At 57.9% G+C, this 15849-nt stretch overlaps 1 protein-coding gene across 6 annotated transcripts in view; it reads right to left on the bottom strand.

Moving 5' to 3' along the window:
- Nucleotides 1–15849, bottom strand: part of ZFHX3 (zinc finger homeobox 3) — a 138955-nt gene that overhangs the window by 82158 nt on the left and 40948 nt on the right. For all 6 annotated transcript variants that reach the window (XM_076069759.1, XM_076069757.1, XM_076069758.1 and 3 more), the window contains 2 exons: nucleotides 12249–15154; nucleotides 9935–10455 (listed from right to left, as the gene is read on the bottom strand). In XM_076069759.1, the coding sequence (XP_075925874.1) occupies nucleotides 9935–10455; nucleotides 12249–15108 (3381 nt within the window). In that variant the 5' untranslated portion in view covers nucleotides 15109–15154. The remainder of the gene's footprint in view (nucleotides 1–9934; nucleotides 10456–12248; nucleotides 15155–15849) is intronic.

Genomic DNA, 15849 nt, shown 5'->3' with positions numbered 1-15849 from the left:
GCTCAGCGGCATTTATAATCAAGTTTCAACTACTTCCGCTCGGAGCAAGGGCGTGAACTTGCAACTCTTGACGTGCGGACCGGGCGTAAAAATCCTTACTGCGTCGCTTAATTTAGCGGAAATGAAAATCTAGCAATTTCTGGACGTTCAAAGTTCTCCGGACGGCGAGAGCGCAGAGCGCTGGCAGCCACGGAGGCGCCCATGCCGACGCCGTTCTCTCGGGCCGCGCAAAAACGCTTGTGGAAAGGAAGACTTCCGCATCGCCGCCGCAGAGCAGGTGCTCCCGGGTGCCCCAGCTGGTTTTGTAACGAGTGTAAAATAAAACAACGACAAAAGGACGGGAGGAGAAGGGAGTCCGAGTCATTAAGGACGCGGCCAAAGCAAATAATTTCACGCAAAAACGGTCCGGCAATTAAAAAGTGGACCGAGAGCATCAATCATGGCCCCTGCGTGGCGCTCGGTGGGAGGGCACGAAGCCTGGCCACCGGCGGGGGCCATCTGTCTTCTTGACCTTGTGTGGCCAGGAGTCGCTAAAGGTTAGCGAGCAAAAGGCACCGCGGCCCACTCAGCCTACAGAGCAGCCCCCCCCCCCCCCCCCCCCCCCCCACGATGCATCGTTAATCTGAGCAGCGCCTGGATTACTGTACGAACATTCTTATCATGAAAATCGTGTTTTTCGTTTCCGAAAAGGAATGTGGCTTATCTGCAAAGCCTCCGGACGATCAGAATCGTGTGCGCTATATACTGCGGGGAGGTAACAACGCTCACGAGACAGCACTTGTCTGCATCTCCTGTGCGAGACCGGCCGGCAAAAAAAAACGGCTAAAGAGCAAAAGTCTTCAAGTCCTTTCGTTCAGTGGCTCCCCCACACCATGCCGTGCCCTACATTTACTCCAATCAGGAGTCAGGCAGGTCACAAAAGTGGGTTAAAACACAAAAAAAGAGTTAGAATATAACGTTTCTGTCCATCATTGTGCCGGCAAAACAAATAATAATAAAAAAATCGACAAAGTTCTAAAATGGCGTCATCCACTCCGTTTCGATTTGAGCCGACTGCTAAGCGGCATTCAACGAGGGCTCGCGGAGCGCCAAACCAAAAAATGGTACCCACTCGAGCGGACGGCGTGCACGGGCGCTCGCTCAGATGCGCCCGTCCACGGAAGGCGCTTCCTCTCCCCAAGTCGGCGCTGGCGTGCAAAATTATTTGGGGGAGGCACCGGCCCAGGAGGCCCGCGTTGGCGCCACAGCGAGGCGTCATCCACTGCCGCTACTAAAGACGACTTGCGCCGAGACGATGGGAGGATGATGCGCAAGGTGTAAGAAAAATATATTCGTATCGATTCGAATGATAAAGTTTTTTTTTTATTTTAAAGAGGTATAGAGCACGGGAAACGTCACATGCGCAACGCGTCACCACCTCCCAGACAAGGCAGTGGTGACAGTGGGTGGCGGCAACAGCACCGAGACAACGTCACACGGTGGAGGCCTTCATCCAGCAGCGGACCGACCGAGGGCCGTGGCTTAACAATCGCCCTGCGTCGCTCGACGGGCACGGCGGATGGCAAAGCAGAGACAGCAACGGCGCTGGGGGCCCAGCGACGAGGCGCGCGGTCGCGCACTCTCCACGCACGACGAGCGGGCAGGCAGGGCAACGGCGCCGCATCGACCCCAAGCACCCCGGCAGCCCGGGCCCACCTCGGCCAAAAAGCACCCCCCCCCCCCGCCACTCCCCCCCCCCCGCACCGCCGGCACGGAGAGCTTGCTTTCATAACAGCACCGGCTCAAATTGATTTAGCCGACTGCAACGGCCACACATCACAACCTGTCCAACCGGATTACAGGCAGAGATCCAAGCCGCCAGATAGCCGTGTTAGGTCACCGCGCACCCCGATAGCCATCGCGCCGTTTCCTCACCAATAACAAGGCGCACTCCAGCCATTGTTTCTCTCCTTACGGGGCCACTCGGAGCTACGCGCTGGACGCTCGACGTCCGGCCGGATTTCTCACCGCGCCGAAGGTGGGCTCGGGGGTTTATGCAGATGAGGTGGGGGGGGGGAGCAGTGTTGGGGGCTGTGGCGGCCCAATGCAGCTTTTTGTACTGGACAACATTTCTCGTATGAGGACAACCGCCGCGGAGATGGAGCAATTAAAATCGGCCATCGAGCGGTGCCAGGTTGGACCGACGCATCGCAGGATTGCGAGGGGGAATAGCGGAGAAATGGGGGGGGGACTTCATCAAGCGGTGGATTGACCATGGCTGCTCCTAACGATCAACACGCAATTCATTTCTTATTCATAGTGTATAACGTCGCGTCGATAATGGATGTTGTTTCACCACACTTCACCATGCTGGTCATTACGAGTTGGTAAAGACGGTGTGAGGTGGAGGGCCTGGGATTGGTCCAGATAATACTCGGCACCGATGTTAGTCATGGCCGGGAATCAAACTGCAGTCACTGAATTCGGAGCAGTGGGTGAAGCGCTGTACCGGCACTCCACCTGCTCGAGTGGGCATGCGTGGACACTCTTGTGGCCCCGTGTGCGCGATTATATATTGCAATGTATGAACAGGCAGACTGGAAGTTACCTTTCATCACCGAACAATGATAACAAACATGACTTTGGCAAGGAAACAATGACAATGAGCTCAGCATCCAGTTCCTCTCTTGCGAAAGCCTCGCATTTTAAAATGACGTCGAGATTTACAAACGGGAGCAGACCGGCCGTCGCGATCTGAAAGAGGAGCTGCATCTCAGTCAAGCGCCCCAAACCGAATGATGCTGGAGAGGCACCCAAACTCACCTGCCACTCACCCACCAACTCACCGACCACTCACCCATCAACTCACCTGCCACTCACCGTCTCTTCACCCAAACTCACCTGCCACTCACCATCTCTTCACCCAAACTCACCTGCCACTCACCCTCCAACTCACCTGCCACTCACCCACCAACTCACCTGCCACTCACCCACCAACTCACCTGCCACCCACCATCTCTTCACCCAAACTCACCTGCCACTCACCCACCAACTCACCTACCACTCACCCACCAACTCACCTGCCACTCACCGTCTCTTCACCCAAACTCACCTGCCACTCACCGTCTCTTCACCCAAACACACCTGCCACTCACCCACCAACTCACCTGCCACTCACCATCTCTTTACCCAAACTCACCTGCCACTCACTGTCTCTACACCCAAACTCACCTGCCACACACCATCTCTTCACCCAAACTCACCTACCACTCACCCACCAACTCACCTGCCACCCACCGTCTCTTCACCCAACAACTCACCTGCCACTAATCCACCAACTCACCTGCCACTCACCATCTCTTCACCCAAACTCACCTGCCACTCACCATCTCTTCACCCAAACTCACCTGCCACTCACCGACTCTTCACCCAAACTCACCTGCCACTCACCGTCTCTTCACCCAAACTCACCTGCCACTCACCGTCTCTTCACCCAAACTCACCTGCCACTCACCGTCTCTTCACCCAATCTCACCTGCCACTCACCGTCTTTTCACCCAAACTCACCTGCCACTCACCATCTCTTCACCCAAACTCACCTGCCACTCACCGTCTCTTCACCCAAACTCACCTGCCACTCACCGTCTCGTCACCCAAACTCACCTGCCACTCACCGTCTCTTCACCCAAACTCACCTGCCACCCACCGTCTCTTCACCCAATCTCACCTGCCACTCACCGTCTCTTCACCCAAACTCACCTGCCACTCACCATCTCGTCACCCAAACTCACCTGCCACTGACCATCTCGTCACCCAAACTCACCTGCCACTCACGATCTCTTCACCCAAACTCACCTGCCACTAACCATCTCTTCACCCAAACTCACCTGCCACTCACCGTCTCTTCACCCACTCACCTGCCACTCACCGTCTCTTTACCCAAACTCACCTGCCACTCACCATCTCTTCACCCAAACTCACCTGCCACTCACCGTGTCTTCACCAAAACTCACCTGCCACCCACCATTTCTTCACCCAAACTCACCTGCCACCCACCGTCTCTTCACCCAAACTCACCTGCCACTCACCGTCTCTTCACCCAAACTCACCTGCCACCCACCGTCTCTTCACCAAAACTCACCTGCCACTCACCGTCTCTTCACCCAAACTCACCTGCCACTCACCATCTCTTCACCCAAACTCACCTGCCACCCACCGTCTCTTCACCCAATCTCACCTGCCACCCACCGTCTCTTCACCAAAACTCACCTGCCACCCACGATCTCTTCACCCAAACTCACCTGCCACCCACCATCTCTTCACCCAAACTCACCTGCCACCCACAATCTCGTCACCCAATCTCACCTGCCACTCATTATCCATTCACCCAAACTCACCTGCCACCCACTATCTTTGCCCGAGTTCTTACAAACTTGTTCGATTCAAAGAAACGCGTTACACTCTTGTTTATTACTAGCCACTTGGTGGTATGGGCCCCTGTGTCTGCGGGAAGTGATGGTGTCAAAACCAAAACTGAATCGCCGACGTTTCCCCAATCGGGCCCTCATGGAATCCTCGCGGCTTGTAAAACCGCCACAACGCGCCACTTCCGAAGGAATCATCTTTGGCCAAACTGCCGCAGGGCACTAGGATTAGCACAGTTGGCTACGTACAGCGTGAAAGAAATTGAAAATACGTACAAAGACAAAGCTCCCCAGTCCCCCGTATAGCCTCAGAAGACTATTGGGGCAATTGCTGTAAGCGAGTAGTACCTATGAAGGCAGGGACGGTACACGAGGGGGGTGGGTGGCCAGCACCACGCCCGGCTGCCTTTGTCTCCCCAGTGGTGATGATTACACACTGCACCAGGTACTCATTTGAGGCCGAGTCGACCTAAGGGAGGCCTATGACCGTTTCAGATAATCGCCACTGGTGTTGGCCGTGAGCGGGATCGAACCCGGGTCCCCGGTTTCCTAGTGCAGCGTAGCGCTAACCGCTACTGCTACCGCTCCCCACGACCTACTTGACACACAACAACAACAACCGCCATTCGCCACTAAGTGGCAGTGACGTCACCAAGACGTTTGTGCCAGGCCATGTGCACCTTGAGGCCACGTGAAGTGTCGAACGCCCGCTGGTAGGAGGTCACGGGGCAGACCCAGGTTCCACGGGTCGACTGACTGAGATGACTGGCTGATGCACCACCTGTGCCCCCTACTGTGCCAACCTGCTGTGCCAATCTGCTGTGCTTTAGCCACCCAGTGCTCCGCTCGTTGTTGTGAGCATCGCTCCTCCGCCCTCCGTTGTTGTTGGAGGGCCACTGCCTCCAACTGCCCAGTAGCGTCCTTCACGAGCCTCCTCCACAGAGGCCGATCTTGACACCACTGGTACCAGTCATCGGCAAGTCTACTCAGCTCCACGTCCTCCTGTACCACATCACTCCATCTCTTTTCTAGCCCGTGCCGCGCCCGTTTAACCCCCTCGATCCGGCCGAACAAAAGCTGTTTCGGCATGCGGTGGCTGGGCATGCGGGCTACATGACCCAGCCAACCCAGCCTTGCCTACCGGAGGAGCTCACCGATGGGACCTTGCCCAGATCTTTCAAGAATTTGTGAGCTCCTCACACAATCCAGCCTGGTTAAACCCAGCATGAATAAATGTTTCTAACCGGCGAAAATGTTCCATTAAGGGGGTCCACGTTTCGGAAGCGAAGAGAAGGGAGGGAATGACCGTGGCCGAGAAGACACACCAACACACGCGCCTCCGCGGTAAACAATTCGGAACCCAAAATAAATATATTGGGACCACCCCCCCCCCCCGCCCTTTGCATTTTGACGAACGCAAAAAAAGTCAAGGCACACCGCCGGGCTGTACCGCGCACACCCGCGCCGGAGTTGACGAACGTGGATTTTTGTCACGATGCAGGCAGTGTACCTCGCGAGGGACGCCGTGCGCGATTACGCCCATTTTAAACGCGGATTTGCAAATGACTCGCCTCTACGTTTGTGCTACTCGAGAGCAATTGCAAACAAAACAAGAGATTTCCCAAAGAAGGTTTATCATACGTTGATCGGCGACGCTCTGAGCTCCATCTCGGATGAGAGATGCTCAGGGAGCTGTGGTAATTGCTTCCCCGTTCACTCCGCCAAAAAACACAACAACCCGCAATTATAATGACGCTGTCTGCTCCCTCCCAGCCCCCCCCCCCCACTCCCCGCCCGCTGGCCACAGACTCTCACGGCGAGTAGCAGGCTGGCGAATGCGGCCTTCGCGGGCACTTAAAACCGCTTTGCTGTGGCGTAGAACGTGATCGCGCAAAGAGATAGGAAGGCATCGCTCCGATTCAAGAGCGCCGTCACATAGAGGGGAGAGGAAGAAATGAAATTGCCAGGAGGAGCACGTGCCCATCAAGAGACGCATTCCCCACAGAGCGAGACTTCTCGATTTACCAGCGACGGTGTCGTCTATTCAAATTCGTCGCTCGTTAATTAATCTAATGTACCGGCTGTTTGGATTTTTGTTTAGGGTCTCATACAGTTCCGCAGAACTGTTACGTCAGGGCGGTTGTGCGAGCGATTTGTTTTGTTCAGGCCCGTGACGGATCTGCCGGCTTCCGAGGGGGTGGGGGAGGGATGGTCGGTGAACGTCGCGGTGCTGCCTGTGCTGTGCGTGTTTTTTTCTCGCGACATTTTTTTAATCGCTTGCTGCAGTTTCCCGCGAAGCGAGTGTTAACCGCACGGCCACTAACACGCTCACGCCCCCCCCCCCCGCGCCATCAACTAATTAGCTTTTTTTTTTGCACATCCGAAAATTAATACCGTTTTTCAATTCGCACCGACAAGAGAAAACTCACAGCGCGGGTCGCAAGAAAAAAATAACCGTGTTTAAAATTATCTTTCCAACTAAATAATGAAAAACGGTGGGAGGCTGCCCCCCCTTCCTCCAGCTGCCAACCCCCATCCCCCTGCCCCTCCCATCCCCCTGCCCCCCCCCATCCCCCTGCCCCCCCCCCCCCGGCGACCGGGCTCGCAGCGCGACGAGCCCTTTTGACGAGGCGCGGACTCAGGCTGCGGTTATTACCGCGCGATTTGCATCTCTCACTCGGCGGAGAAGAGCATCAGATTAGGGTTCTAAACCCCAACATGCAAAAGCCATTAAGGGCAGAGGGGGCGCGGGTTATTCTGCTCCAGCGGTCACCGCCAACAAAGCAGCAAAGTCTCTGCTCAATTATCCTACCTCACTGACTTCGACCTTCGCGCAGGCTGCACGGAAAATGACAGCGGTGCCCCCCCCCCTCCAGCCAGTTCCCCTCTCCCCTCGTGCAGCGCAGCCCCCCCCCCCTCCATCGTCCCATCCACCCCCCGTCCCCACCTGAGACAGGGACGTCTACTCACTGGGAGAGGAGTAACACCCAACGTGGCGGGCGTTGGTGAATTCCGGCTGATTGTGTTTTTCGCACTGCCACGATATATGCCAGCGTGCACGCCCAACAGGCAACGCACGCCTCACCGGTGCTCCGAACCTGTGTGCGACCATCAATCCTGGATGGCGCAGATTGAGAAAATCGAGCCGATATGCAAATTGAGTACGTGTGCAATTCTGTCCAGCGAGGGGTGGTGCAGCGGTTCGTGAAGTGCGCCGTGAACCCGGTGACCAGAGTTATTTTTCCCGGCTGATATTAATGCTGGCGGCAAATATTATCCTGGGCTACCGTTCACCAACCAGCACTTACGAGTGTGGTGAAGTACGGTCAAACAGCCTTCATGACCAACATGGAATTTGGGAGGTCTTCATTCAGCAGTGGAATCATAAAGGCTTTTATATTTTAACGTAGTATAGGGCATAGAAAACGTCATCCAGGGGCCCACTCGGCCTAAAAGCCCCCCACCCCTCCCCCCCAATCCTCCTTTGTTGTTCTCCCCCTCCCCCCGATGGGCACCGTGGCGATTGAAGCCAATCACTGCAGCGGACGCACTGGCGACTGACGGTGACAATGATGATAAAAAATCTCCTTGCTGCAGCGGAAAATATCTAAAAAACGAGAAACGCTGCCGCCCCTCCACCTGTCTTCCCGCGGCAAGCCGCACGAGCGTACCCGCACACGCGTCCGTCCGTACGTCTGTGCGTGCGCGCACGTGCACGCGCCAGCTCTCGGGACTCGCGGCTGGTGCGGAGCGACTCGGGCCCGTGCCTCGTGGGAGACTCGCACGGCCAAGTCGCAGCGCCCGTGCTCGCGCCGGCGGGCGGCATTTGTCCTTGCCGAGGCGCGCCTCCTAATGCGAGCGGACACCTCCCATTACGGCCGCGGTGCCCGGCTCCGGCACGGTTAGTTTTTTTCCAGATTTTCCAGAGCTGCGATCTTCGCCGCCCCGTCTCTGACCGCCGCCATCGCCTGTAGTTAATCTTATGAAGCCCAAAGAGGGCTGCGGCTTTTGGCCACTTAGGTTTATGTTTTGTAATAAACAAGTTTTAGAGGTTCTGTTGGTCCCCGAGTTTATGGAACAACCAGCACACAAGCCCCACATAAAGCTGCTCGCACTCAAACAGCCAGTAAATTTAACAAAAGATTCCATAAATCTATGCCGTAACAATCCGACCCACAGTGTGCTTTGACAAGCTCTGGTGGAATTGTGGCAGCTGACTGAAATATTAAAATATGAACGATACCTTTTTTGAGGGGGGGAAACCACTTACCTATTCCAGACTTCAACAGAAACACAACAAAAGCCGACCACGAGGATGAAGAAAATACTTTTAAAAGAAGACCCTCGACTGAAGTGTGCCGCTGGCTCAGAAAACCAAGAAACGTCTCGAGCTGTGCGGGGACTGGGCCAATTGATGCCACCGACGCCGCCGTGGCACGGCGCGCTGGCTCAGACGCAGCGGCAGCAGCGAGACGACGTCACGACGAGAGCGCTGCTCCTCGAAGAAGAACGCTCGCTCGAGAAAAGATCCAGCGGATGTCACCCGTCGAGACGCCCTCCCCCCCCACCCCATGGCCCGCGTGGCCGGAGGAACCAGGTGACCATTCCATCCCTCGCAGGCCCAGGCCGACCAAAGCTGCGTAACCGACGGAGGGGTTGCCAGCTTCCGAGCGGCATGCAAGTCTCTGCTGCCCCCACGATCGTAGAGAATGAACGTTCAAAAAGGCGAGAGGGTGCGATGCCACCACTGGCAGGGCACGTGGTAAGGCTGGCGCGCTCGGTGCACCCCTGCCCCTGGTCGCGTCAGCCTGCCACGTGACCCGCTCGTGCAACGCTTACGTGCGCATCCTTATTTTTGGATGTTGATCTTCCAAAAAAATGTAACTAATTAGAATTTACTTACGAAAAATATTTCATTTAGTAAAGAATATCAGAGTACGTTTTTTGTTTGCATTCTGACCACAAATATTGTGGTTAATGCAGACATGATTCCTTGTAAAAGATTTCGATTTGGTGTTTTAACATCTTAACATCTATTTTATTGTCAGAAAAAAGGGGAAAACCTATTCTCAAAGAATATATATTTTTTTATACCCGACGTCTACGCCCACACCCCGCCCAGCCGGCAGGGTGTCTGACCACCGCTGCTGTGATGGCTGCACGAGCCGGCGTCTTCCCCCCCCGACCAGGCCGGGCCACGGCGCGAGCCGAGCGACAGGCGCCGCGGGGAGGTCGCGTGCTCGGGAGCCGATCACAAAAAAAACGGTCCTGACCGACGCGACTCAAACGTCGAGACCAAACAGTACGATTCCCGTCCAGCCGGGGGTGTCTCGCGCGGCCGGCACGGTGACTGAAGCGGAACAAATAAATCGCCGACTTTCCCCTCCCCCCCCCCCACCCCCGACAAGCCCTGCGCTTCATGCACTCGCTTCCCACACCGCCACCGGCTCTCCGTCGTTCCGCGTAACTCCGCGGATTTGTGCGCGGTACGAGACGCAAGAAAGCCCGGCCCGTGCCGTCGGGGGCCTCACCTTGTAGAGGCGCAGGCTGGCCTCGTGCCGCTGGCCCGTCACGTGCAGCCCCAGCTTCTCCAGGCTGTTGGTGTAGTAGTCACAGGCATTGCACTTGAGCTGCACGGGGCTGCCGAGCGCCGCGCACTTGAGCCGCCACTGGTTTGCGTGGCCGCCCTCGCGGAGGTGCGCCACCAGCTGGTACTTGGCCACGTGCTTGTCGGTCTTGCAGTGCAGCTGGAAGTTGGCGCGCAGCGGCGTGCTGTACTGGCACAGGCGGCAGGCGTGGGCGCCGTCGCCGGCGGTGCCCTTCCACTCCTCCTCGGGCAGGCGGCGCTCGGCCGAGGCGTGTGCTGCCAGCGCCTCGAGGCCGTCGGTGCTGAAGGCGTTGCACACGCCGCACAGGAACAGCTTCAGCGCCGGGTTGTCGGTGCCCGATGGCTCCCCGCCACTGGCGGCGCCGCCCAGCAGCGCGGCGCTCGTGCCGTCGTCGACGAGGAGCCGCGGCCCAGCCAGCCTCATGTCCAACGGCAGTTCCCCGCCTGCGGGGCGCCGAGGCGAGACGCACGCGAGGTTAGGCCGCGGTCAAATTTCCTCGAGGGCCGGAGGTCGACCCGCGCGGTCGGTCGCGGCCGTGCCCTCCCACCGCCCCCAACGGCACGCCGGTCCAAGTGCGCTCAAAATGTGCTTCGCCGTTCGCGTTCAAATTCTCCGAGAAGCTAACGTCAGAACAACGTGGAGCGCCTTTAAAAAACATGGACTAATATTTATCACGTAGCTCTTGGTATTGAATGTCCGGAATGAAAAAAAAGCAAACAGGTGAAGGTTAGTGCATAATCAATGCCTCGACACAGGGGCAAGCATTTGTGCGAGTTAGCACCAACACAATTTGAACACAATCGAATTAGCAAATGGCAGTAATTGCTGCAAGGACAAGGCAATCGGGGCCCTAATTCGCGTAGCGTGTGCCCCCCCCCCCCCCCCGTCGCTTCCTCCACACGTCCGCCAGCAGCTCCCCCACCCCTCCCCCCCCTTTCCCGCCGTCCCCCAAAGCCGGCAACGTCAGACAAAATAAGTAAATAACGGAATGTACAAGCCTCGAGGCGGTAAGAGAATTCAAGGCGAGTTTTTTTGGAAAATTCGCAAGTCCTTATGTAAAGCGTTAGAAAGGGCCGCTTTGATGGGAGGCGTGGGAAGCTTCCCCTAGGTATGGTGTGGCCGCCGCTCGGAACACAAACAGCCACAGAGACTGTCGGCTTTCAGGAGCTGCCACAGAAGGCGGTTTTAAGTCTCTGCTGCCAAGCCGAGCCATGGGAGTGGAGTGCAACGCGACAGCATGTGGTTTCATAGCGAATCACTGTAATTTTTCTCCACAGAAATACCACCGTAAACAAGAGCCCTTGCAGATTTAGCACCTGCGGCAAATGGGCGGGGGAGGCGGGGGGGGGGGGCGGTTGAGTCTCATGAAAGACGGGAAAAAAGCAAAAAAATGCTTGAGAATGGTTTCAGCGAATTCCATGAATATGAAGAACATATATAGGGCATGCATTGTGTGCGCGTGTGGGTACACATGGAGATATTGCCAGCGGGAGGGGGGGGGGGGGATGCAGGATGGTTGAAAAGTTGACAAAATCAAGAGTTACGAGCAAAAAAAGATGATGGTCGTGTGTAAACGGAACTTTTCAAGAGTAAGTGGAGGGATTTTGCCACGCGACCAGCAGCTCCTGGCAAAACACGGGCGTCTGGAAGGAATCCCCAACCCGGGTTGTCGTCAATATCTTTGCATTTTTTGCTTTAACAAAATCGACAAAAACTCATGATTATTGCATAACTTACAATCCTTAGCTAATTCGCTGCTGTGGATGATGGGCCTCCTCATACCGCGTCAGTCACGAGAGTCGCTTGACCATGCTTCACCACGTTGGTCAGTTCGGGGGAATGGTTCCGACATGTCACTCGCCATGGGATATCAGCCCTGGCTGGGCATCAAACTCGGGTCTCTGCCACCACTCAGCCCGAACCTCCGAATGCTCATAATTATTTATTTACAGCTCCGCAGATGTAATGGTTTAACCATCGTCGCTTAGGAGAAACGTGTGTGTGTGTGCGCTCTCCGCAACCACAGTTTTCCTTTTGCGACCAAGCCAGAAAATTGGCCAAACTACCTCAGCGGCGCCGTGGCCCCTCTCACTTCTGCTCGTTTGCGAGTTAAGTTCGAGGACGAGTGGGGGGGGGGGGGGGGGGGGTGTGTGGGGGAGCATGTGAACGGAGGGAGGGGGGTGAAGGGAGGCGGGGGGGTTTGGTTCGTGGACGGTGCTCGCGACGCCGTCCGTACCCAGCGCGGGCGTGAGGGAGCTGCCCGTCGAGTTGGGGTCGATCTGGAAGCCGGAGAGCAGCAGCTGCTGCTGCTGCTCGTCGCTTAGCCCCCCCTCCAGCTTGAGGCGCTCGGGGACACCAGCCCCGTGCGACGCCGCCGCCACCGCCGCCGCCAGATAGTACTGGTAGAGCTCCGCCTCCGTGGGCGTGCTCAGCATGCCGCTCGCCAGCCCCGCCAGCCCCAGCTGCTGCAGCCCGTGCTGCTGCTGCTGCTGTTGCTGCTGTTGTTGCTGCTGGTGGTGGTGGTGGTGGTGCTGCAGCGTCTTCATGCTCTGCTGCAGCAGCAGCAGGTTGTGCGCGTGCTTCTCGCTCGTCATGTGGATGCGGAGGTTGCGCGCCACGTTCGTCTCGTAGTCGCACACCTCGCAACGCCACACTGGCTTCTGCTGCTGCGGCCGGGCCTTGGGCGCCGCCGCCGCCGCCGCCGCCGCCGCCGACGGGGGGCCCGCGCCGATCCCGTTGTTGCCGCCCCCTCCGCCGACTCCGCCGCCGACGCCCAGGCCGAGGCCCAGGCCGCCCGGCGCCGTGCTTGGCAGGTGGTGCCCGTACGCGGCCTGGTCGGCCGAGACGGGCCCGCCGTTCTGCAGGCTCTGCATGTTGTTGAGGTGCTTGTCGGACTGCATGTGGATGCTCAGGTTGCCCTTGGTGGTGGTGGAGTAGTTGCAGACGTCGCAGCGGAAGGGCTTGTAGCCGCACGTGTAGCTCTCGCCGCGCGCCAGCCGCGGGTGCGCCTGCCCCGACGTGCAGAAGTTGCAAACGTCGCCCGGCTCGGGGTGCTTCTCCTTCATGTGGGCCTCTAGCGTCTGCTGGTACTTGTAGTGCCAGTTGCACTTGGGGCACTTGAGCGTCTTGCAGGAGTTGCGCGACTGCATGGCCGCCGAAAGGTGTCCCCCGAGCGCGAGCGCCGTGTGGCTCAGGAGGAAGTCGCATTTCGGCGACTCGCGGTCGCTCTCTGGGGTGTAGTCGCCCTCCCTCGCCAGGCAGGGCGGCGTCGACCCCAGCATCCGGTGAGGCCGACACAGTGCCATCTCGACGGCCGTGGCCACCTCGCCCTGGTCACCGTCGGCGTCTCTCAGGGCACCGTCGGGCAACCCGTCGTCCTTGCCATCGGAGAATTCGACGCGCTTTTGAGCGGCGTAGTCCGCGTTCAGCTCCGAGCTGCCCGCGGCGTTATCGGAGAGAATCGATAAGGAATTAAACGAGGGACCCTTTGGAGAGGAGTTGAGCGCTTGAGGCAGGAAAGAAGTTTGAGAAATGCTTTGGTTTGTAAAACTCGAGAGTTCATTGCTGCTCGCGCTGTCCCACAGCCCGAGGCGAGCGCCGTCGCCGCTGTCGTCGTCGCCGTCGTCCTCGTCAAACTCGTTGGCGTAGAGCTCGTCGCCGAATTCTTCTTCCTCCACGTCCGCGGGCTCGGACTTGATGGGGACTTTGGCTGCCACCGCCGCCGCCGCGGGCCCGTCGGCGGGCTTCTCCTCGCCCTCCTCCCCGGCGACAGCGTCGGCGCCGCCCAGCTGCCCCAGCGACGCCGAGGGAGCGGTCTGGCCCTGCGAGAATTTGACCAAACCCCCAAGGTTCATCAGAGCGTTCGACCCCCACTGCTGCTTCGCAGGAGGGGCGGTCTGCTCCGTCATCTTTGGATTGCACTTACCACTTCCCTTCGCCAAGCACTGGCCGGCCTGCAGGCCCTCCATGCCGGGCACGTGGACGCCGCTGAACACGCCGTAAAAATTTGGTCTTGGACCTTCGAGGTTTGCCGTTGAGGTTATCGTCGCCTGTTGAAAGCTTGCAGTTTTTGGTTCTAGAAAGCTGATCAGGGGCTCCCTGTCCTTGCCTATGCCCTGGATGATGGCCGACACGTTCTTGCTGGCAAGCAGCCTCCGCTCCTCGTCGATGAGCGTCATTTGGTGGTCGTGGGCGGCGTGCGTCGCGAAGGAGCGCACGTAGCCGAAGGACAGCTTGCACAGGAAGCACATGAGGATGGGCTTCCGCTTGCCGTACAGGGCGCAGCCGTCGAATTTGGTGAGGTCTACGGAGGTGGTGGGAACATCTTTGGCTGTGCAGGAGTTTTTGGCTGAGCCGTCGCTGTTGAGATACTCGTCCGCTCCGTCCTTGTGCCGGACGTCGAAGACGCGGAAGCTGTGCAGCACGGGGCCGAGCCCCGGCACCAGCACTGAGGTATTTGGGAACGTCGCCTGGTCCACGCTGAACCGCCGCGCCAGCGACGACGCGATGTGAAAGGTGCTCACGATCTGCGGGTGCGCCGAGTCTCTGGCCTTCGAGTTCACGTTTAAAGCTTGTTGGAACGCGCCGGCGCCGCCGCCGCCCTCCCCCCCCTTGCAGAGCTCCTTGTCCTTCTCGACGATGTAGGCCGAGCCGTCGGGGTGGTAGACGATGTCACCCGTCAGGTTCTCCACGTCGCTGTCGTCCTCGCTCGCCTCGCTCGCCTCGCTCTCCTCGTCGCGCAGCAGGGGGGGAAACGCGCCGGGGCAGTGGTGCTCCATGTACGACTGTAAACTCGGGAATGAGGTGGAGCATTGCTTACAGCGGATATCTTTGGCAGAGGAAACAAAGGTGGAAGAAGCAGCGGCGGCCGCGTCGGGTAGGGGCCCGGAGCCGGGGCAGGGCGCGGCGAGGCCGCGGAGCAGCGAGGGATCGCTCAGCCGCTGGGCCTCGCTGCCGGCGGCACGAGCCTCTGAGAGGGGGGACGAGGAGGCCTCCAGGGCTTCGGCGGCGAGCACGGCCGTCTGCTCGTACAACAGCGAGGGAGCGGGCAGCCCATCCTCGTGCCCCGAGACGCTGGGGGAGTCACACGCTTCCATGGCAACGTGTTCCCGGGGATTTCATTTCATCCGGCTGATCAGGGACCTGCGGCACAAGGTGAGAATTAGGTTTAAGGGCCAGGAAACGCGATGCTTAAGATGCAATTTGCACATAGACACGCTAAGTTTTTCTGGGGTCCTTTTTTTATCGTACTTTTTTTTTAAGGCGGGGGCGGGGGGGGGGGGGGCGGGGGGCAGAGCGCGGGAGCAGAGGGATAACGTTGCACATTTGTGTTGCAGTCCGACGCAAACGAAAGCTCCCATTGCAAATCGATGGACAATCCATCACGACGCGACCGACCGGCGGCAGCGGCGGTGGCCGGCGGCCGGCTTCAATAGTAAAGGAAAACAAACGGCGGTCAATGTAAAATCAATGCCGCGAGCAACGTTTCATCAAAAGGGACGATTTAACTTAGAGCAGTGGCGCAAAAAAAAAAAACTTCGCCGATCAATCGTGACTAAATTGTGTCGTGTCCGTGCGCTTTTGGCAGAGGTTCTGTAACATTCGTGTTTTCAAAAGAGGAAAAGAGAAAAAAACGCTACAAGCATTACAGTGCGCAGTACTTTCGCAGCAATTACCGCTCACGGGAGACGGTGCAGGATCAATGCAGACAATTAGCTCTCCGAACCCCTACATTCAGTTTCGGGCGCCCATTAACTGAAGTGCATACGGGAAGCCAGGCTAACGGCCTTCAGAAACAATTTTCAGTTTGTTTACCAGCATCCTATTGGTCCCCGATG

The sequence above is a fragment of the Petromyzon marinus genome, chromosome 25 (genome assembly GCF_048934315.1).
Source record: "Petromyzon marinus isolate PM22_M1 ecotype Great Lakes invasive population chromosome 25, UKy_Petmar_22M1.pri1.0, whole genome shotgun sequence".
NCBI classification, from domain to species: Eukaryota; Metazoa; Chordata; class Hyperoartia; order Petromyzontiformes; family Petromyzontidae; genus Petromyzon; species Petromyzon marinus.
Note: the sequence above shows the minus strand (reverse complement) of the source record. Positions and strands in the feature narration are given on the sequence as shown.